The following is a 22,276-nucleotide window of genomic DNA, read 5'->3' on the forward strand; positions in this document are numbered from 1 at the left end:
AAAGTGAAGGAAAATAAAAAAATAGATTAAAAGTTGATAAATTATTTTTTTTGTTACTTCAAACTCATTTTATTTATTTTAACTCATCAATATAAAGATTAAATAATTTAAAAATACATAAGTTTTTAATTAGTTTTAATTATATTTGATTTTCTTTGATATTTTTCGTAGGACAACCAAACATGAGAAAATCATTTTCCTTGGCATTTTTTTTCTTTCCTTTGTACTTTCCGGGAACCAAACATAGCCTACATTTTATGCATCTAAATTAATTTTTTAGAATAATTATTTTTGCGTAAAGTTTTGTTTATAATTGGTGTCATAGCCAACAAAGTTTGAATCATAGAACATAGTTTTCGAATTTTGATTATTGTTTGATCTTATGGATAATTAAAATATATATATATAATGTGATGTATATGAATGATCGATGTATTAACATACGTTTTGAATATTTTATAATTTTAATTATATTTATTGTATGATTTTATGAAAGTTGCAAATTTATAATTAGTAGTTTAACATGTGATTATAAAAATCATATCATGTGATGTATAAGAGAAAGATTTACTTGTTTGTTTGTGGTTAATCATATTATATATCGTTCAGCTTATGAAATAAGTGTTGATAAACCTAACGGAGGATCATTACTATGTTTGATTATATGATAAGAGCTTAACAATAAAAAGTTAATGAAGTTTTTACTCAAAGGTGTTGAACTTCCTTATGTTTCAATATTTTAATTTTAATAGTTATGTCATGTTTATATAACTTATAAATTATTATAATTCAATCAAATTGTACGATTATAATATTTTTCATGTTATGTGATTGTAAGGCAATATCGGAAGATACAAGGTCAAGTTAATTGCAAAATGATACACTTAAAAAGAATGAATCGATTATAATGAAACATTTTCTCCTATTTCTAAAAAAATTTCTCTTAGAATAGTCAAGACCTTAGTACCTCATTTTAACTGAACTTACATCAATGGACACTAAAATTGTCTTTTTGAATGGTGACTTGCATGAAGAGGTTCATATGGATCAATCCGAGAGTTTTCGGGATAAAAAGGTGATGAACATATAGTACGTAAACTTAATAAGTTGATATATGGTCTAAAGCAAACTTCTAGACGATGGTATCTCAAGTTACATGAAAGTTTCATTACTTTTGATTTTAAAGAAAATCTAATGGATCAATGTATATACTTTAAAATCAATGGGAGTTAGATTTGTATTATTGTATTATATGTTAATGTTATACTGCTCATTGCAACAATATGGGAATGATTTATGAAACCAAACAATTTTGATTTAAGAACTTTGATACGAAGGATCTTTATGAAACATCTTATGTAATAGGCATTGAGATTCATCGAGATAGGTCACATGGATTATTAGGATTATTCCAAAAAGAATTATATTGAAAATTATTTTAAAAGGTTCAACATACAAAACTATTTTGACAGTGTTGGCCATGTTGTGAAAGAAACTATATTTTGTGAACTTCAATATCTCAAAAATAATATTAAAAAAATGGAACAAATTTCTTATGCTTCTATGATAGGAAGTATCATGTATGCTTAAGTTTGCACATGACTAAACATAGCTTATGCAGTGGGTATGTTTAGTTAATACCAAAGTAATCCAAGTATTAAACATTAGAAAGCAATTAAGAAAGTGTTGCATTATTTGTAAGGGATTAAGGATTGCATGCTTACATATTGAAGAACAAATAATCCAGATATTATTGGTTATTTTGATTCTAATTATTTTAGCTATAAAGATACCAAGAAGGTCTACTTATGGCTATATTTTTATGTTATCTGATGTAATATTTAATAGAAGAATCATAAGTAATCATTGATAACTTTTTTTACAATAGAGATTAAATATGTAGTGTATTATGAAGTCATATGTCATGCAATATGGTTAAGAAATTTTGTGTCAAGGGTTACACATTATTAATTCGATAATAATACAACTAAGAATATATTGTGATAATATTGTTATTGTGCATTTCTTCAAAAATGATAAAACTAGAGGAGAATCAAAGCACATTGATATTAAGTATTTGATTATAAATAAGAGATTTCAAAATAGAGTTGTCTATATTGAACATATTAATAATACATTAATGTTGACAAATTCTTAAGGTCTTCCACCTAAGCTTTTTAAGAATTATGTTCCATGCATAAACCTAATGATGAGTCTATCAATTTTAGATTAATTAAGAGTTTAATGTATCTGACCACATTATAATGTAAATAAAGTTCTTGATTATGATATATTGATAATTATAATTATATTACTTTTACACATCAATTTTGTGCAAAATATAATTGTTTAAAAGTTAATGGGACCATTATATAGGTGAATTAATATTGTCGTTTATTGATTCATGTTAATGGAGGTGCTAAAACTTTAATCTTTGAAGAATATCGGACTGTTGTGTAGTCTAATCATTCCAATGATTTGGTATTAATGGTTTCATAAAACATAATCTTAATGTAATTGATGACAACATTTTTAGAATTTATTATGCTCATATTATGTTGTAATTTATTACAAATATAATTATATAAGCCAAATGAGAAATTGCCAACCTTTCTTTTTATTTATTATATAATGTGTGACCATTCATATTTTTAAAGGGTATATCAATTGATAGGTAGGTGAAGTAATTGATATGACATCCAAGAGTCTTGCTTGTGTAAGACTAAAATTATAAACAAAAAGTTGTCATTTGCATAAATATGGTATTATAACTTCTATAGCCTATCATTATAAAATTTATTTTGTACATAAAGTTTATGAGTAATGGAGGAAAATAAAAAATTATAACTCATACAATTACATAAATCAATTCAAGTTGGTAACCCATCATTATTCATTAATTTGCATGTAATGTTGGTAAATGAAAATTATAACTTTCATGTAGTTTTTTATGAGAAGACTAAAAATTATAAATCTTTTTTATAAGATTAAAGTCCCGAGTCACACTCTCATTCTCATGTTTTGATCATATTATTTATAACAACGTATGCAATACAAGTAACATGTCCACGATATGAGAGTGGTGAGTTTTTAAAAGATCTTGACAAAAAATAATTGACAAGGTGACTTAGGGTTATATTAAAAATGTTATGGATATCATGGATTAAAACAATAGTACAATCATTGTTTTGATATTTATTTAGTGCTAACAACTAAAGCCTACATTTTATTCTTGAAAATTTTAAAATAAAATATAAAGAAAATAAAATAAAAAGTAAATAAAAGGTGAAGAAAAATAAAAAATTAATTATTTATATATCCTACTTTAAATTCATTTCACTTACTTTATATAAAGATTTTAATTATATTTATTTTTTTATTTTTCATAATAAAACAAATAGAAAATCATTTTTCCCCAAAATATAGTATTAAATTCTCTTCTAAACTATTTTTAAATTAATCTTTGTTCACGTGACCAAGACCCTTTTTTTTTCATTTGCTTTCTTCGTTCTCCCCTCATCGTTCAAAGCCGTGGCCCAATTTTATTTATTTTTTCACCATTTTCTTCCTTTCTTGTTTTTCTTTCCTTATTGATCAATTTCTATGTTTGTTTTCAAGTTTAAAATATTATTACCTTATAAATTCTACCTCACTTTGATTTTTAACTTTTCTCTATTTATCATTAAATCATTTATTTAATTTAACATTTTTCTCTTTGTATACATTAACCATATTGTGGACCCCGCATTTTCGGCTCAATGTGTTTCCCACTCGAATGGCGAGTTCGATTTTTATTTTTGAAAAATGATTTTATTTGATTAAGAAAATTGACTTGGAGTCGCCACTTATTTTTGTTTTATTTTTAAAAGGGTAAACAAAATAAGAAAGAAAAACCCTAAATGTGACTCCTTACTTTGGAAAAGGTGGTTTGTGAAAAACCGGATCGGTTCGGGGGTCAGGTTACTTATCGGGAAGGTACGGTAAATACTGTAGCACCCCTCTAAGTCCCTAAAACGGGTCTCTACTAATAAAATGAAGCTGATATGACAATCAATGAGAAAATCAATGGATACTCAAATCAATCTTGTACTTATAAAAAAAGGAATAGGTATAGAGAGTGCGTACCTGGGCCACGAGCTCTAACGCGCTATCAGAAACAGGGTTAGAGAACAAACACAGAAGGATAATGTGTATATCAAGGAACAGAGTAAATCAATTACATATAGCTAATGAATCAATCAATCAGTCAATCAATCATGAAATCTCATATGTAGGGCCCCCACCAAAACCCAATTCATTTTTGCATGAATTAATTCCATAAATTTCATTATTCGAAATTACGGAACTCAAATTTTTAGAACATTTTAAATCACGAAAAATTTGAAAGTGGCTCGCTAAAAAGAAAATGGCGGCCAAATTTTATTGAAAATGAGATTTTGATACTTAAAACTCTAAGAGTGAAAATTTTGGAGTTGAGATTATTTTCTAAAAAAATGAGGATCTGGAAGATTATTTAAAAAAATGAGGTCTGAAGAATTATTGTAAAAGTCGAAGAGGATAAAAAGGGAGATGTCACGTGACCAAAGGTGGTCATGCAACTGGATAACTGGATACATGCATGCATGGGACCAGGGTGGAATGAGGGGATTGGATTCTTCAAGATTGGAGGCTGCTTGGAAGTTGACCTTACAGCGTAGGCGTTGGATATTCATAAGCCAGTTATTGAAAGCCAGACGGTAAGAAAATGGGGTAATTGCAATAATTCCATGACTCTTTAACACAGGCGAGATATCCTCCAAATACCATTTAGCTGAAGCATGAACAAGTATTATTTTAATTCTGGTGGCTCGAATAGTTGCAGCCCAATACTCCCTCGTGCCCCAAGAAAAGTCACAAGACAACTCTCTAATTCAGGATGTAGGATCACGAGTATAACGTTTAATATCACAGCAACAGCTAGCAACGGCATCACCAGTCCCCAATCTCAGCTGGCTCAAACTTTTCCTCTGCCTGAAGCAGCTGCTACAACATCCTAATCTTTGCCAAATCAAAATGTGGGAATTCCTCATTGTGGCCCAATACACGCATGGGTTGAGCTCGGTCCCAACTAGGAAATGTGTTCGATCGTAAAGAAATTAGAGTGTATCAACTCAGCCAAAGGCATCCAAACCAGCATCCAAATTCAAACAGTCGCCAAGGGAGTGGAAGAACTCAAGAGATCATTCAACTTCAATGCCTCAGAAGTCATCCCTCAACCTTGCAATGATGACCATCCTTGAGAAAATATCGAAGGGCTTTTCAGTCAAACAGGAATAGAGAACCAATTGGAGGCGCATTAGGTGGATCAGATGCAAAATAAGGCGCTGATGATTCCAATCTAAAGGAAGCAAGGATGATCCGCGCGTAAACAGAGGTAACTGGGCGTCCTAAATAATGCATGGTCTAGCATCAAAGCTATCAGCAACAAAGTCTCCTGCATGGTACTGAATCCACTTTCCAGGTTCATCCAAGTTACACTGAGATGTGGCATGTTGATCATCTGAAATCCATAGCTGGAAACACACCGGTCTTATGTAGAAAAAAAAACCAGAGTTATATACCCATATCCTCATGGCGTGAGCATATCGAGCCCAACCCATAGCTGGTTCATCAAAGACATCATTACATCCATAAGCTGTATAGTTGTTGTGACCATCAGTCATGGATTCCACATCAGAATCACGGTAAAGATAATCAAATGGATTTTGCAAGTAAACTATGTCAATATCTGAAAACAGAACAATGTAACCTAGCTGTAAGAACTCCCCCAAGATCCGAAACTTCAGTCCTGAGATAGCATGGTTACCTCCTGTTCTTGCAACTGAATCAATACCTTCATCTGGGTCTCTCTTGTACACTGGGACATTATTGGATTTGCAGAAATTTCCAATGTCGTCATCTAATGCCACAACCAGGTAATTGGGTATACCCACTCTCTTGATGTTAGCGAACCACACCTCCAATGCGACAGGCACTATGGACCTTGAATACAGCTTCTTTGTGATGCGATGCTTCCTCTTAACTGCCCATGCAGCAACGTCCTTCTGGTGCTGTTGTTTGGGGGCTCATGTTTCTTCGTGTTTCTCTGCACCACCCTCATCCTCGGCAGTTGAATGCTCCTAAAACTCCTTAGAAGTGACCCATCGGGTAAGACGAGGGTTTTCAGGAGCTGGAAGTTGTGTTTCCTGACGTGGTCGCTGACATATATTGGTCCCCGAAGATAGCCCGTGAAGCGGCGTGGAACTCAGCACATGGGTGGGTGGATTCACCACAATACCAACACACAATAGCCCAGTGACGATGAAAACCAGAATTGCTGTACGTGGATTGACCATAATACCAAGCCAGGAGATGGTATAGCAGACTAAGAGAGCAGGCAGTTTATCCTCGCCTCCAAAAATAAAGCCAGATTCAGAAATATCTCACGAGCAACAACTGAGCCATCACTTGTATATTCCAATATTAGTGCCCAACCAATCAACCAGGCAATGCCTTCTCCAACACCTAGTTACAAATAATGGTAGGCTCTACCAACAGATGAACAATGTCTTGCAAGCCCATTTTCATCAAAGTATTGGACATCCATGTAGCTTTTCAATCACACAATATCTGTATCATGAGAGTCCCCAGGATTACTGCTGAAATATATTATTGGAAATTCCTTGCTCCTTCGGGCAGAGGTGAGAAAATAGATGCTCACCAGGACCAATATCAGAAACAGGGGAAGGTAGCTAAAACAGGGCACACATGGTAGAAACAAAAAGGAATTCATACAAGCTACGTTCCGTATTTTTATCAACGGGCTTTGATGATGGTGAGTGAAATCAAGCCAAATATCCCTTGGAGTTGCAAACAAAACAAAACAAAACAAAGATTTCTATATGATATATGGTGAAGCTAAAACAGAGCCACTCTCAAAACCAACCAGAGAAGTGAAGAATGTAGCAATAATAAACCATTAACTCAAACATGAATCATGAAATCAAACACATTATCAAACAATCAACCACCACTGTTGAGAGAAAAATAACAAGACTATATACTGATAAAGTAAATCCCCGGATTTATGGTATCCATACCTCTCTTTTCTTCTCCCAAAAGCTCTCTCCCGTTACTCCTGTTTTCTGTCTTCACTTCCAGAAAACTTGCCCTTCAAGCTCCCTCTATCTCTCTCTGGTCACTCCCTCCTCTCTCTGCCAGAAAAACAGCAGCCAAAAGTACCACTGCCCCCTCTAGCTTCCTCCTAGCTCTCAAACCAATACCCCCTCTAAAGCTCAAGGACCTTCCCCTGCTTCTAGCCTCTTCCTCTTTTTCTCTATCTAGCTTCCTCTCTCCACTACCCTGCAGCTGCCATCCTCAATCGGGCTGTAGAGATGTCCCCCCAAAATGGGGTCTACACACATATATATATCTAGAAATATCTAAAATAATTTTTTTATTCTATTTCCCGTAACTTTTTTTTTTTTAATATCTTAACTAAACAAATGAAAAACAATAGGAAAAAAATACGCACTATTTCCCAATATGTTTTTTTTTTTCTCAATATCATCTTTCTTAACTAAAAAAATGAATAACGTTTAGGGAAAAAAACATGCAACAAGGAATGAAGATATTATTTTTATGTTTAATTTACAATTATTTTTCTATTCTTGTTTCATTTTCATATTTTAGTAATAACGAATTATGAATTTTGAAGAGGAACTAACATTTTCTACCATTTAATGTATTTTTGTTAATTTTATTTTTATGTAACAAACTAATTTTAATTATGTAAAATCTCCTTAACTTTAAAATACGTTTACAAAGTTAAGAAAAATCCATATAAAAATAATATCTCATATTTGATGCATAATATCATATATCTTATAAAGACCTTCTTACGTAATTATTGAATTGAAAAAATCATTTATTCCAATTCCAATAATTGCAAAGTTTCTTGATAAAATAAAGATTAACAATCACTATAATATTAATATAATGTTATTAAGATATATTTCATAATATCTCATATTATCCAAAGAGTTCGTAAAAATCGTGTTTCCAAGGTGGATAATATTCATTATTTCATCTATCTTTATTGAAAACTAGTAAAATTTAAATAATAAATTTTATTGAGTTATACACTATACAGAATCCGCAAATGAAATTTTTCTTAAGATATTCCATGGTATCTTTCCCGCCATTGTTAAACCAACCGAAAACAGAATCTTCTTTCCCGCCATTTTTAATGTTAAATGCTTCACATCTAGGGGTAGGAGAGGACATTCACGTTCTACAGTGGAGGCGTTTTCTTCTTCGTGGGCTAAGTGATGCCCAAAACGACGTCGTCTTTACACTCAAACTGCAACTTACTAAAACGACGCCGTTTCATATATGACCCTCTTCCCCTGCAAATGGGCTCCGAAAATGGTCCGTTTCAAATCGAGTTACTCAATTTACACGATTACCCCTCAAGGCGTTTGAATTTCCCGCCAATAATGGCCTTTTTGGTCCCAAAGGTTGTCTATTTCCGTCAATTCAATGAGAAAATGGATGGCATAATCCGTAATTTTTATGAAATGCCAGCCTTGTTTTGGACCAAACCGACGTATATAATTGGCCTTTCCCAGAAACTCGAAACTCAAATTCAGTCCCGACTCGATCCCGCTTCGGCTGTCTCGTTTCTCTCTCTCCCCATCTGGCTTCGATCTCTTTCAGATTTCTCTCTTAAATTCTGCAGTTTTCTTCTACTTTCCTTCGTTTTCTCTCTGATTTTCATTTCAATCTTCAATCGTTTTCTGTTTCTGGACCGCCTTATCTTCGAATCATAACTTCATTTTTCGGAGTTGGTTTGAAGTTTTCGAAACCCTAACCCTAGGTTGTTACACTTTTCGAGAGGGTTTTGAGGTCTCAGAACTCAAACCCTAACCCTACCTGAACCCAGACATTCTCCTTTTCCATTCGAAGGCTGTAGAGAGCTTCTTTGAGAAGAGCAAGCAATGTAAGTTCTTAGCTTCGTTTTGTATGGATTTCGCTCTTTGTTTTTACTGTCCGGAAGTTTTCGAAACCCTATTTCCTTTTGTACGCGTGAGGTTTTGAGATAAAATATGGAATACTTGAGTTTTACGTTTGGGATAAAGTGGTTGTTTTTTAAAACCCTAACTTTCATCTCTGTTTGTCGAGGAACTCTTGGCGCTCTAGTTTTCGAACCCTAACCCTTTCTAAAGTAAAATATTTTGCTTTTTTGCAATTGAAGATCCTTCAAAACTACTTTGAAACACTCAGTAATGCAGAGGTTTTGCTTGTATATAGATGTTTTTTGTACTTGGTTTTTTATTCTCAAACTTTGAAAAGGCCTGATAGAAATTAATAAGCGAATTTTTCCTTGATCAAGTATGAAATATTGGTAGATGCTTTTCGGGGAAATAAAGGAATTGATCGTGTTTTATTTTCTGTGGTTTGGTTTGAATTGGAAATGGCAGATACCTGAACGAAAAGTAAACCTGGGTTCTGAATTCGCATCAGTGGTTCTAGGATTTGCTTCATACTTTACAAGTAATAGCAAGTTAGCCCTTTTCCTTTTGGTTCCCATTTGATTTCAACAAGTGGTTTCATGCATCCTTGATTTTGTAGGAGATGCAGAATTAAATTGAGACTAAGAGTAAAATAAATAGATAATAGATAATTAATATCCTAAATTTTAAGGTTGAATCATGATCATCATTATTTCTTTGAATCATGTGTACTATTGTTTTTTTGATCAAGTTACCTGCAGAAATAAAATAAAACAAGATTATAGTAGTAAATATTGTTGTTGTTGTTGTTATTATTATTATCACTAATTATTGTTAAATTTCAACCCTGCTTGCCTATCAAGGGAATTATGGTTTAGTTTTATCAAACAATGAGGTCATATTTTGTTTTTGAATCTTAATATTTTCATTGTTTGCAACCTGAGGAAAATGAGAACTCCAGTCAACCAAACCTAATTCAATTATTTGGGTAAGTAGGGTTAAGCTAGTCAATTTTTTTTTTTATAAAAAAAACAGTATAATATGCTACCCAAAGTGTTTTTTTTTTTTCCTCCATTTTGCTCAGGAATCAAAAAGGTGATTAAAAAACTACTATAAATCAATATTCATGGTTTGGTCATTGATCATGTACCTAATTTTTTTTGTGCAGCAGTCTAGTTCTGTACCCAGGAATTTTTCAATGGCAGAACGGCGGAGTGGAAATGTCCAAGCATCAAATGGGAAGGCCACTGGAGCAGGAACTGCTTATACCATTGACTTGAACAGCTTCAGTAAGCGGTTGAACAAGCTTTACTCACATTGGAATGAACACAAATCTGATCTATGGGGCTCTGTTGATGTCATTGCAATAGCAACACCTCCAGCTTCAGAGGATCTGCGGTATCTGAAGTCCTCAGCACTCAGCACTTGGTTGCTTGGTTATGAGTTCCCAGAGACTATAATGGTTTTCATGAAGAAGCAGCTTCATTTCTTGTGTAGCCAGAAGAAGGCCTCTCTGCTTGGAGTCCTGAAAACCTCTGCTAAGGAGGCTGTGGGTGTAGATGTTGTGATACATGTGAAGGCAAAGACTGATGATGGAAGTACCCAGATGGATGCAATATTCCATGCCATTCAAGCTCAATCAATCCCCACTATTGGATACTTAGCAAAAGAGGCTCCTGAAGGGAAACTTCTGGATACATGGTCTGAGAAGCTAAAAAACTCAAGCATTGGGCTGAGTGATATGACCAATTGGTTGTCAGATCTCTTTTCCATCAAAGACAGTATTGAGCTTACAAATGTTAAGAAAGCTGCCTTTTTAACTGCTTCTGTTATGAAGAACGTTGTGGTTCCAAATCTTGAAAATGTTATTGATGAGGAAAAGAAAGTCACCCATTCTTCATTGATGGATGACACGGAAAAGGCCATAGTTGATCCCACTAAGGCAAAGGTCAGACTGAGGGCTGAGAATGTTGACATATGTTACCCTCCTATATTTCAAAGTGGAGGAAAATTTGATCTCAGACCCAGTGCTGCAAGCAATGATGACTATTTGCACTATGATCCTCCCAGTGTGATCATATGTGCTATCGGATCCCGATATAACAGCTACTGCTCAAACCTGGCCAGGACTTTTCTGATTGATGCCAATGCACTGCAGAGCAATGCTTATGGGGTTTTATTGAAGGCCCATGAAGTTGCAATCAGTGCATTGAGGCCAGGGAATAAGATCAGTGATGTGTATCAAGCTGCCCTTTCAGTGGTTGAAAAGGATGCTCCAGAATTGGTCACAAAGCTAACAAAATCTGCTGGAACAGGAATTGGTCTTGAGTTCCGTGAATCAGGGTTGAGTATTAATGCCAAAAATGATCGGGTACTGAAACAAGGCATGGTTTTTAATGTGTCATTGGGTTTTCAGAACTTGCAGTCATCAGAGAACAACCCAAAAAACCAGGATTTTTCTCTATTGCTTGCAGATACAATTATTATCGGTGAAAAGCCAGAGGTGGTGACTTCATTGAGCTCTAAAGCTGTGAAGGACATAGCATACTCATTCAATGAGGAAGGCGATGACAATGAAGGAGAAGAGAGGCCAAAAGCCAAAGCGGAGTCTCATGGCCCAGAGACCTTGTCTAAGACAACACTTAGGTCGGACAACCAGGAAATTTCAAAGGAGGAGCTTCGGAGGCAGCACCAGGCAGAACTTGCCCGCCAAAAGAATGAAGAAACTGCTCGGAGACTTGCCGGTGGTGGTTCTGCAGCAGGAGACAATCATGGTGCTTCCAAGACCTCAAGTGATCTGATTGCTTATAAGAATGTCAATGATGTTCCCCCTCCAAGAGACTGCATGATTCAGATTGATCAGAAGAATGAGGCCATCCTCTTGCCTATCTATGGAAGCTTGGTCCCTTTTCATGTTGGTACTGTGAGGACAGTGACCAGTCAGCAGGACACTAACCGAACATGCTATATCCGAATAATATTCAATGTCCCAGGGACTGCCTTTAATCCTCATGATGCAAACTCCTTGAAATTCCAGGGATCTATATATTTGAAGGAAGTATCCTTTCGCTCCAAGGACCCTAGGCACATAAGTGAAGTCGTACAGGGGATTAAGACCCTCCGGAGGCAAGTTGTTGCAAGGGAGTCTGAGAGAGCTGAGAGGGCAACCTTGGTTACCCAGGAGAAGCTTCAACTTGCAGGGAATAAATTCAAGCCAATAAAGTTGTTTGGCCTTTGGATTCGTCCTCCTTTTGGTGGCCGTGGAAGAAAGCTGTCTGGTACACTAGAAGCTCATGTAAATGGGTTTCGTTACTCTACCTCTAGGCCAGATGAGCGTGTAGACATCATGTATGGGAACATCAAGCATGCATTTTTCCAGCCAGTTGAGAATGAAATGATCACTCTCATTCATTTTCATCTTCATAACCACATAATGGTGGGAACCAAGAAAACCAAAGATGTGCAGTTCTATGTTGAGGTGATGGATGTGGTACAGACCTTGGGAAGTGGGAAGAGGTCTGCCTATGACCCTGATGAGATTGAAGAAGAGCAGCGAGAGAGGGATCGAAAGAATAAAGTGAACATGGACTTCCAGAGCTTTGTTAATCGGGTGAATGATCTTTGGGGGCAGCCCCAATTCAGTGGCCTTGACCTTGAGTTTGATCAGCCTCTGAGGGAGCTTGGTTTCCATGGGGTACCTTACAAATCCTCAGCTTTCATCGTCCCAACCTCAAGTTGCCTGGTTGAACTGATAGAGACTCCTTTCCTTGTGATCACCCTAGCTGAGATTGAGATTGTGAACCTTGAGAGAGTTGGTCTTGGACAAAAGAACTTTGACATGACCATTGTCTTCAAGGACTTCAAGAGGGATGTACTTCGGATTGATTCTATCCCCTCCACGTCAATTGATGGCATTAAGGAATGGCTTGACACAACAGACATCAAGTATTACGAGAGCAGGCTGAATTTGAACTGGAGGCAAATTTTGAAAACAATCACTGATGATCCCCAAAGCTTCATAGATGATGGGGGATGGGAATTTTTGAATATGGAAGCCAGTGATTCAGATAGTGAGCACTCAGAGGAGTCTGACCAAGGTTATGAGCCATCAGATGTGCAATCTGATTCTGAATCATCTTCAGATTCTGACATTGAATCATTGGTGGAGTCTGAGGATGACGAAGAGGATGATTCAGAGGAAGAATCTGCGGAAGAGGAGGGCAAGACTTGGGAAGAGTTGGAGCGGGAAGCAAGCAATGCAGACAGGGAGAAAGGTGATGAATCTGATAGTGAGGATGAGAGAAAGAGAAGAAAGACGAAAGCTTTTGGAAAGGGTCGACCACCTCCCCCTGGCAGCAGAGCTTCTGGTGGCAGTGCTGCCAAGCGACCTCTCCCTAGAAGCAGACCATTTTCTGGTAGCAGTTCCGTCAAGAGGCCCAAGAACAAGTGAACAACTAGGTAGATAGATATCTAGTTTTAGTTTCTCTTACCCTTTGTTTTAGCAGTTTATCAACACACAGCCGCAGCTGACACAGTAGTGGTTTTTTAAGTTAGCTAAGAACGGCCCTCCATTCTTGTCCTCTTTTCAGGGCAAGGGCTGAACAGGATAATGCCTAGACATTAAGATTTGCTTGTAAAAATGATGGCATTAGTTTGATCGGATATTAACCAACCTCCTCCTTTCAAGATTCTCCCATTTGCTTTTGGTCCCTTATCTATTTGCTGGCATGATTCTCTCCCTTCTCCCCAATCTAATTCTAAAAGCTAGCTCAATTGGTAGTTGGTACTGTGATGATAGAGGGCCATCATTCAAGAGGTTGGAGTGGAGCTTACTTCTATTCAGGCCATACCTGAAAGTGCTTCTATCAATGCTTGGAGACTGATAACAGAGAGCTGATATATTAAAGTAATGGCCTTGGTCCTTGCTTACTTGAATGTGTGAGCGAATGTGTGAGCTCCTTAGTTATTTCTGAAGTCATTTCTGGACTGAACAGCTTGCTATTTCCAGGTTGTGATCAGATGATGTTCCAAGGTAAGAACATGTCCAATGCCTTCATTTTTGTCTCCTTCCCTTCTCAGCTGCAAAATGAAAAGATAGTGATATTTTTTTATTGATGATCATGCTATAAATCAATTCCTAAGCTTGGATTCTCATACTGCCCTCTTGAATACAAAAACTTGAGGGGGCCAAAAAAAATCTTACTAGTAAGTCTAGTGGCCTACTTTGATGCGTTGAAGCATATTTCTTGAACCATTCAAAGCCAATTAGGTAGTGTTAACTTCATTCAACCTCATCTAGTGGTGTTATATGTTATATGCCCTTGAGCATTTTAGTAGAAGTGTTTTTTAAATGCTTTTATCATAAATATTAGTCTAAGAAGAAAAACAGAAGAAAAACATCAATCAAGTATTAGTGTAAGTGTGTGTTTGGTAGCGATTTTTTGAAGTGTTTTTAACTTTTTTTAAAATCATTATCAAATACACCCTAAGAATCATTTCAAGTTATTTTTTTTAGATTTTTGAGAGTAATAATTTTTTGTCAAAGAAGGAGCCGCCTTTAAGAGTTTTAATGGGAAGCTATACCTACTGAAACCAATAACACTGGGAATCCAATAGAAGATTTATTAATTAATTACTTGATTCTTCAATGAAAAACTCAAAAGGCTCTATTTCTTATTTAAATGCTACAGGATGATTTGTATGTGGCCTCATGAATACAAATATATAGAAATGCATACGATATTAAAGCATGCTAGAATAAAAATCTACCTTAAAAGAAAGGGAAATGTTAGATGGCATAAGCATGGAAAAATATGCAATTGAGAGATCGATAAATTTCCTCAATAATAATAATAATAATAATAATACTAATAAGCATAATTGATTTAGATTAAATCAAAAGATTAGTCCAAGGTTATCTCTTTCTATTTTGTCTTGTAGACATTGATCATTGGAAGCAAATGGTCCTTCATCATCTTAGAGTATTATAAGAGTTCACAAATAATAAGGCATTTTCACTATTTATCCATACCCTGGAAATGTAGTATTTAAGACAATTTTCTCATACATTGTGAGATCGATGAAAGTGTATCCTATGATTTATATAACAAAGCCTTAAAATCATGAGATCTATAAGAGCAATGCCCTAAAATTGTGAGATTAGTAAGGGTATTGCCTTGATAGCAAGAGATCTATAAGAGAGTAATGTCATAATATTGTGAAAGATTGTGAGGGCAAATTCTAAATGCTATTGAGTTAAATATTAAAGGTGTATCTTATACCTTGTAAGATAATAGTATAATAAATTAGTCAATCATGATAAAAGAGTACAATATCGTGAACATAACTTAGATTAAATAAAAAAAAAAGCAATCAAGGGTCCAATAAATCTTGTAGGCATAAATCTTCCGAAACAATTGAGTCTCCATGATCCACAAGCATTACTAGAATGCACAAATTTTAGGTATTCAAAAACCTAAAGGTCCTTTACTTTTTTTCCAGCACCTTGGGAACATTACAACTAAAGACATTATGCCATAAAATCATGGGATATGTGAAGGTATGTCCTCTAACAATGAAACATGTAAGGGTATTGCCCTAAAATTGAAAGATCTATGAGGGCAATGCCTTAAAACTATAAGATTTGTAAGTGTAGTGCTTTGATGTCAAGAGATTTGAACAAATTACTAATGTGGTCAAGTTAACCATTAGAATGATGTCTCTTATACATTTTAAGATGATGATGGTGAGGATTAAAATAATAATAATAATACTAAATCAATCAATCATGATACAAATTATAGTATCCTAAATTAATTGCTTTAGATTAAATCAAAAGATTAGTTCGAGGTTAACTTTTTTCCATTAGATCTCATAGACATAGATCCTTTAAAGCAAATGAGCCTTCATTATCCATGGGCATTATGAAAATGCACCATAAAATTGTAGGATCTATATATTAGAAATGTGACATATAAGACATTATATCATAAAATCATGAGATCTATGAAAGCATACGCTAGAATTTAAGAATTTTAAGGGGCGTACCCTAAAAACTATAGGATTCATAAGAACAATGCCTTAAGATCATGAGTTAGATAAAGGTAATGCCTTACTACCAAGAAATCTTCAAGGATAGTGCCCTAAAACCTTCAAATCTACAAAGGCAATGCCTTAATATTGCGAGATCTGCAAGGAATCTAGATTCATAAGGGCAATGCTTTAATATCATGAGATCTAGAAGACGAACGCCTTAACACCATGAGTTTTGTAAGGGTAATGCTTTAATATCATGAGATGTAAAAGGTGAACACCTTAACACCATGAGTTTTGTAAGGTAATGCCCTAGGATAATGAGATCCATATATGCAATCCACACACACACACACACATATATATATATATATATATATATGAAAAATGCCTTAAAATAGTCTTGGTACCATGAGATACGTGAGGTTCATCCCCTAATACCATGAGATCTACAAAGACGTCGTCCTAAACCATGAGATCTGTAAAGGCAATGCCCTAAAACTATGAGTTGTATGAATAATGTCTAATAATGTAAATCTATGAGGGCAATGCCTTGGAAGAATGAGATCTATGAGCACGATGCCCTAATACTATGATAGTTGTAAAGACGATGCCTTAAAACCATGAGATCTATAAAGGTAATGTCCCAATAACATGAAACCAGTAAGAGAAATACCTTAATACCATGAGGCCTGTAGAGATATACCCCATAATCATGAGATCTGTGAAGACATAAACCTTCGAATTATCAAATCTATGAAGATGAGCTTGGATAAAGTTTCTTATTTCTCCTCCATTGAGTTTGATGCTCACTTTCACCTTTATATCATGAGATTTGTAAAGATATACCAGAGTCTATGCCATAGAATCATAAGATCTCGAAAGACGAAACTTGATAGATTTTCTCATTTCTCCTTATTAAGTTCAACATTCTTCCTCACACATTTCAGCTTTCTTGTTCCCTTAAGTATGAGAGTTGTAAGGGCAAGACCTCATAGTGTTCAATGTGCACACATGTGCTTGCCCTAAAATGGTGAGGTTTGTGAGGGAGGGCAAGCCCTCACAGAACTCCACAAGGGAAAGGGGAGACTCGAACATCTTATTTATAATTAAGATTTCCTTTGTTTTAGTCGATAAAAATTTCCTTTATTTGGATGCCAGTATACTACAAGTCCAAATACCCACTATACTACAAGTCTACATACAAAAACACAAACACAACCATTTTCTATTAAGGTATGCCATAAATCTCATATGCAATAATTATTGGTTGCAAGATTATTGATATGTAAATTCTAATTAAAGATTGCCTAAACCCAATTTTTCTCAAACACAATCATAATAAGTCCATAAGATGTAATTGATAAAAATACCATGTGCATAATAATATAAAGTGATAAATAGAAATAAATTTGTTCATCTTGGAAGAAAAAACAATATCTTTAAACAAAACATTTTGTTAATCTCGTTTCCATATAAGAGTAAGAAATTTTATAAATCTTATCACATGACATTTCTTATGAGGTCCCATGAATTCTTAGAGTGGCAAAAACAAACAAATGTCTTACATTTATCTTAGAAGCAAGAAAAACAAAATTTGAAGAGCATCTTTGACTGTTTGATGGTAGTTTTAGGAGTTCTTAGAAAAGTTTTTACAATAGAAGTGATCTCGATAAAAATGATATAAGCTAAAATTGCTTTTATAAAAAATCACTCTTGAATCCAAGCCATTGTAAGGATCTTATAAGCATGCCCTGTGGTGAAAAGTTGTTAATTCTTTTAGCAAAAGTCAATTGCCCATTCCTTAATTTCTCATATACCATTTGCTTTATTTTCATGTGTTAGATTACTTATTTGATTGAAAAACTTAAACTATTAGGTAATTTTGAATGAACAATGTATATATCAAGTTGACTAAGACTACCCTAATATTATGTTCTCACAATCATATGTTTCCAATTTGAAGTGTGGATGAAAATGATTGGGGAGAAACTAAAAAGACTTCCATTGTTATGGCAAAACTACAAACTTGTTACGTACAAATGTAAATACAAATGGTTGATGAGACCAAAAAAAGGAATAAAAAATAGACAACTCAATATTTGTTTCTCTTTTTTGTTGCCAAACATAGCAATCTTTTCTATCATTTTGAAGTAAGAAAGGACAATGTAAGTTAGTCATTGATCATTAATGGAGGAAAAATCAATTGTTTGTCCTCATCATCTTCTTTCAACGAGCTATTTACACTATACTATCTAGTCATCTTGAAATCTTCACGGGGGGGGGGGGGGGGGATGCTCACCTTCACAAACCAATTGCTCTTGCTTGGAAAAAGGAAGGGTGTATTATGGGAGTTCAGCATCATTAGAAAGAGGATAATGGTTGAATTATTCTTCTAGTATCATCCATGCCACACTAGCTCCTTGTTCCAAATAGCCTTTAGGTTATGTTTGGTTCTTGAAAAATTTGAGGGAAAATGTGAGAGAAATAAAGTAGAGAGAAAAAGTGAAAGGAAAGAAAAAAAAATGAAGGAAAATAAAAGATAGATTCAAAGTCAATAAATTATTTTTATATATTTCTTTAAACTTATTTCACTTATTTTTTTCCTATTATATAAAGATGAAATAATTTTAAAATGTATAAATTTTTAATTATATTTGATTTTTTTATGTGATTTCTATGGTGAAATCAAACATGATAAAATCATTTTCCTAAACATTTTTTTTTATTTCCTTTGTATTTTATGGGATCCAAGCATAGCCTTAGTTTCCAACATCGATGGGAGGGTGGAAGTGTTGTCCCATTCAGCACTAAAGCTTTCATGGGATCAATGCAACTGTGGGATAATGACTCGTATGAACTACCAATGAAAGAACCAACAGATGGGGTTGTTGGTCTAGCATCCAACATGATATTTTTTTTAGTGTCCCAACACTTCCATGGCTTCATCAATGGAACAAGTAACTTTTGTTTCAGTATTTCATTGATTAGGAGGTTTGTTGCTTAAGTCATTGTTGTCATTGTTTTAGTATCTAGCAAGCCATCCATAAGGCATTATTCTAAGTTCTTTAGCGACCTTGTGAATTGATAAATAGAGCAAGTGCTTTGCGTCTTGGTGTTATGGTAAAGGTTAGATTACAACATTATTCCGAAACCATAACATCATTGTTCTAGAACTTTATCACCCCAGAGCCACAATATTCTAATGCTCTAGAAAATTGTTCTAAGACAATGTTCCAAAACAAGATTTTGTCAGCTTAATCAGTATTCGGAGCAATAATAGTATTGCCTCTGAGTAGTGAGCCAATGTTGTTGAGCAATAAAAGAAATGGAAGTGAAACTACATTCATGCAATAGATATTTATGCTATTAATTGCTTATGAATTTGGAAATTATATTTTAAATAAGCTTTTATGAAAAATAAGGGTAATTTTGATATTTTCAAAAATTTTATTAAAAATTTTATATTTACAATCATTTCTTCTGAGGCAAATTTTTTTTTCCTCAAACTTCTTTCTCACAAAAAAAAAAAAAAAAAGTTTGAGGTAAGAATAATTTTCATTGGAAATCATGCTTAACTTGTGGCAAACTATTGTCACTCGTGCATAAGGCATAAGCTCTAACTAGGTATCCATAATTATCATCAACTTCCACACCTTTGACATACATGATATAAGACTACAAACATCCTGAAAATGTAGAAATGTAGCCACTAGATCCACACGATCATTTTATGACCTTTTTTTTCTTCTTATAATGATCTAGTTGCAATAATCATTTTCCATTACAACAATGTGATTGCAATAATCGTTTTCTCATCCCATACTGTCAATGCATACTCGAATAAAGATGGATCCCTACAAGTAGATGGATTATTCTTCTTAAAAGACATCAACCTTTCTTTTGGCTTCACCTTCTCTTGGAGAGAATGAAATGTGACATTTAGAGTAACTAATTCCATCACCTAGAGGACTTCCCCTACCCTACCTGTAGACCACTTTGTTCAAGCTTCGTGATCTCCCTCATTGGTTTGACCAACAAATGTAGAGTGGGCAAATGTTCCTAAGAACTTGTGGTTGGCAATTAGCACGCCTAAGAGCAAGCACCGACCCTATGTTAAACTCTTTTTGGTACCCTAACTCAAAATTAATCGTGTACTTCTTGTGTTTACAGTAAGATCTCTATTTAAGTGTTGACATCAAATTCCTTATGACAGAGCCCGCTCTTGATGTAGAGGAATTATTGGACGATTTTCTCAACTAATTCAGAAGCCCTTTTTTCAATTGACTCAATTACTGATATAGATATTGGCTACTCACAAATGTTCTCATATCATACAAAATTTATTGGAAAGCTAGATGTTGGATGTGTAGATTTTTCTCATTTACCTATCAAAGATTTTGTTAACATTGCAAATAACAGTGTCTTACCACCTATTCCATACCATGGGTCTATGTCTTCATCTTGGATTCTTCATGATAAATTCTATTTTTCTTCACTAAGGACAAACTTGCTTTCTGTCAATCACCTTGCAACTAACCATCTTCATGTCATATTTTCTTCTTCTCAATGTCTTATCCAAGATCAACGCACAGGAAGGATCGTTGGCTGGTTGGGAAAGCTATTATAGTCTCATTAGACCATACATTTTTATTGGTATAAATAGGTAGGAGTATAAACTAAAACATTCAGGAACTACAAAGATAATTATTAAATCGTTAGCACCGTATAAAAACATTCCTCAGAGTAGCTATTAATACAAATAAGAGAAACTCTGTTATAGTCATTTTTGTACATTCAATGTGTTCTACGATTGGGGAATACAATACGTATAGTTAAACATATTAAAAATTAGATAGAAGTTACAATTAACTTCAAGCCCTATTTAACAAAAAAAAAAAAGTTAGGATAGGCAGTTGGAAGTGATGAATCCGCGATCAAGGCAGTAGCATGGTATTATGTCAATTGTTGCCTACTAACTAGCTTAGTGCTTAGAGACCCCTCGTGGAAGTGTTCCATAATGCTTTCATTACCCATTTTCCCTTAATCTTGATTCTGAAGAGGGACTTAATTGAGTTTCCTCCAATGAGGGTCTTTAAAGGGATTGTGCAACCTTCAATCTTACACAAAGAGATCTCATATGCACAAGGCAGTCTATGAATCTATCAACACGCGCATCCACAAGTAGAGACATCTATTCCAAAATTTCTATAAAAAAAATTCCTTTATCAATCAGAATACTTATGCAACTTTGTCTTTATTTCAATGTGTTGTATCAATAACATGTCATGGATTTTGAGCTCGGAACCCTTAAAACAACTTTGAGATGTGTCCTATTGTTAATATACAAAATAAGAAATCATCTTTTCACATTTTAATCCATATCATGTGATTAAAAATATTTATTATTTTATGTACTTTTAGACCAAAAGGTAGTATCCAAAGACTTCATTTTAATGATATAAATATTATCTTTAATTTGATTGTTTGTCATTTCAACTTGAAAGTATATAAAATTTAAATTATTCTTAGAAGGTTCTTTTCTTTCTGTTTTTCAGACTTCCGGACCAAATTATATTTTTCCCATGATCTTTGAGATGTACAAATAATCCTAAATGGACAAAAATATCCCTTCAGTTTTTTCTCAAAAATTTCTTTGACGTGAGATAAGCATATAAAAGTTTATAAATTATCATGTTCCCCGTTATCAAGAAATGAACTTCATTTCTTCAGAATTAGGGATTGTTTCGACCCCTTTCGATTAGCCCTATAAAAAAAACTTCAAAGGTCTCCAAAAACCTTAAAACTCAAAGAAAAAATAGAAGCCTTCTACATATTAAAAGTAACGCAACACCGTATGCTTGCAGGTCGCCCCTTCAATATCTTCATAAATTAGGATTTGAAATAATACCCATTTCTAATGCCAGAGATTAACCACATGAACAATGCCATTGAATTGAGGGGTGTCATCCATTTGTTTCCATTCATTTTGAATAACCCACACCTTCCATCAAAACCCATGGAGGAGATGAGATCCACTGGAGGCAAATGAAGTGAGTTTCTACCACCTGTAAGGTGAAAATTGATTAATATGGGCAAAGAGATATGTGGGACCTACTCCTTACTAGCTCTCAGCATCAACCAGAAAGTAACCATGTCAACCGGCTGAAGTTAGGGTCTAATGACTCGAGTATATGGTTGGCATCAAGGAA

At 34.4% G+C, this 22,276-nt stretch overlaps 1 protein-coding gene across 4 annotated transcripts; it reads left to right on the top strand.

The window, feature by feature from the left end:
* The first annotated feature begins 8,652 nt into the window (after positions 1–8,652).
* On the top strand, positions 8,653–14,185 carry LOC100263194 (FACT complex subunit SPT16). Of its 4 annotated transcripts, none has more exons than XM_010661436.3 (3): positions 8,653–9,019; positions 9,501–9,573; positions 10,201–14,185. In XM_010661436.3, exon 3 carries the CDS (start codon positions 10,231–10,233, stop codon positions 13,480–13,482), a length of 3,252 nt encoding a protein of 1,083 aa, XP_010659738.1. In that variant the 5' UTR covers positions 8,653–9,019; positions 9,501–9,573; positions 10,201–10,230; the 3' UTR covers positions 13,483–14,185. The 4 variants fall into 4 exon arrangements, with proteins under 4 accessions (XP_010659738.1, XP_010659739.1, XP_010659737.1 ...); XM_010661437.3 differs by having other exon boundaries at positions 10,204–14,185; XM_010661435.3 differs by lacking the exon at positions 9,501–9,573.
* The last annotated feature ends 8,091 nt before the right edge of the window (positions 14,186–22,276 follow it).

The sequence above is a fragment of the Vitis vinifera genome, chromosome 14 (assembly GCF_030704535.1).
Source record: "Vitis vinifera cultivar Pinot Noir 40024 chromosome 14, ASM3070453v1".
Taxonomy (NCBI): Eukaryota; Viridiplantae; Streptophyta; class Magnoliopsida; order Vitales; family Vitaceae; genus Vitis; species Vitis vinifera.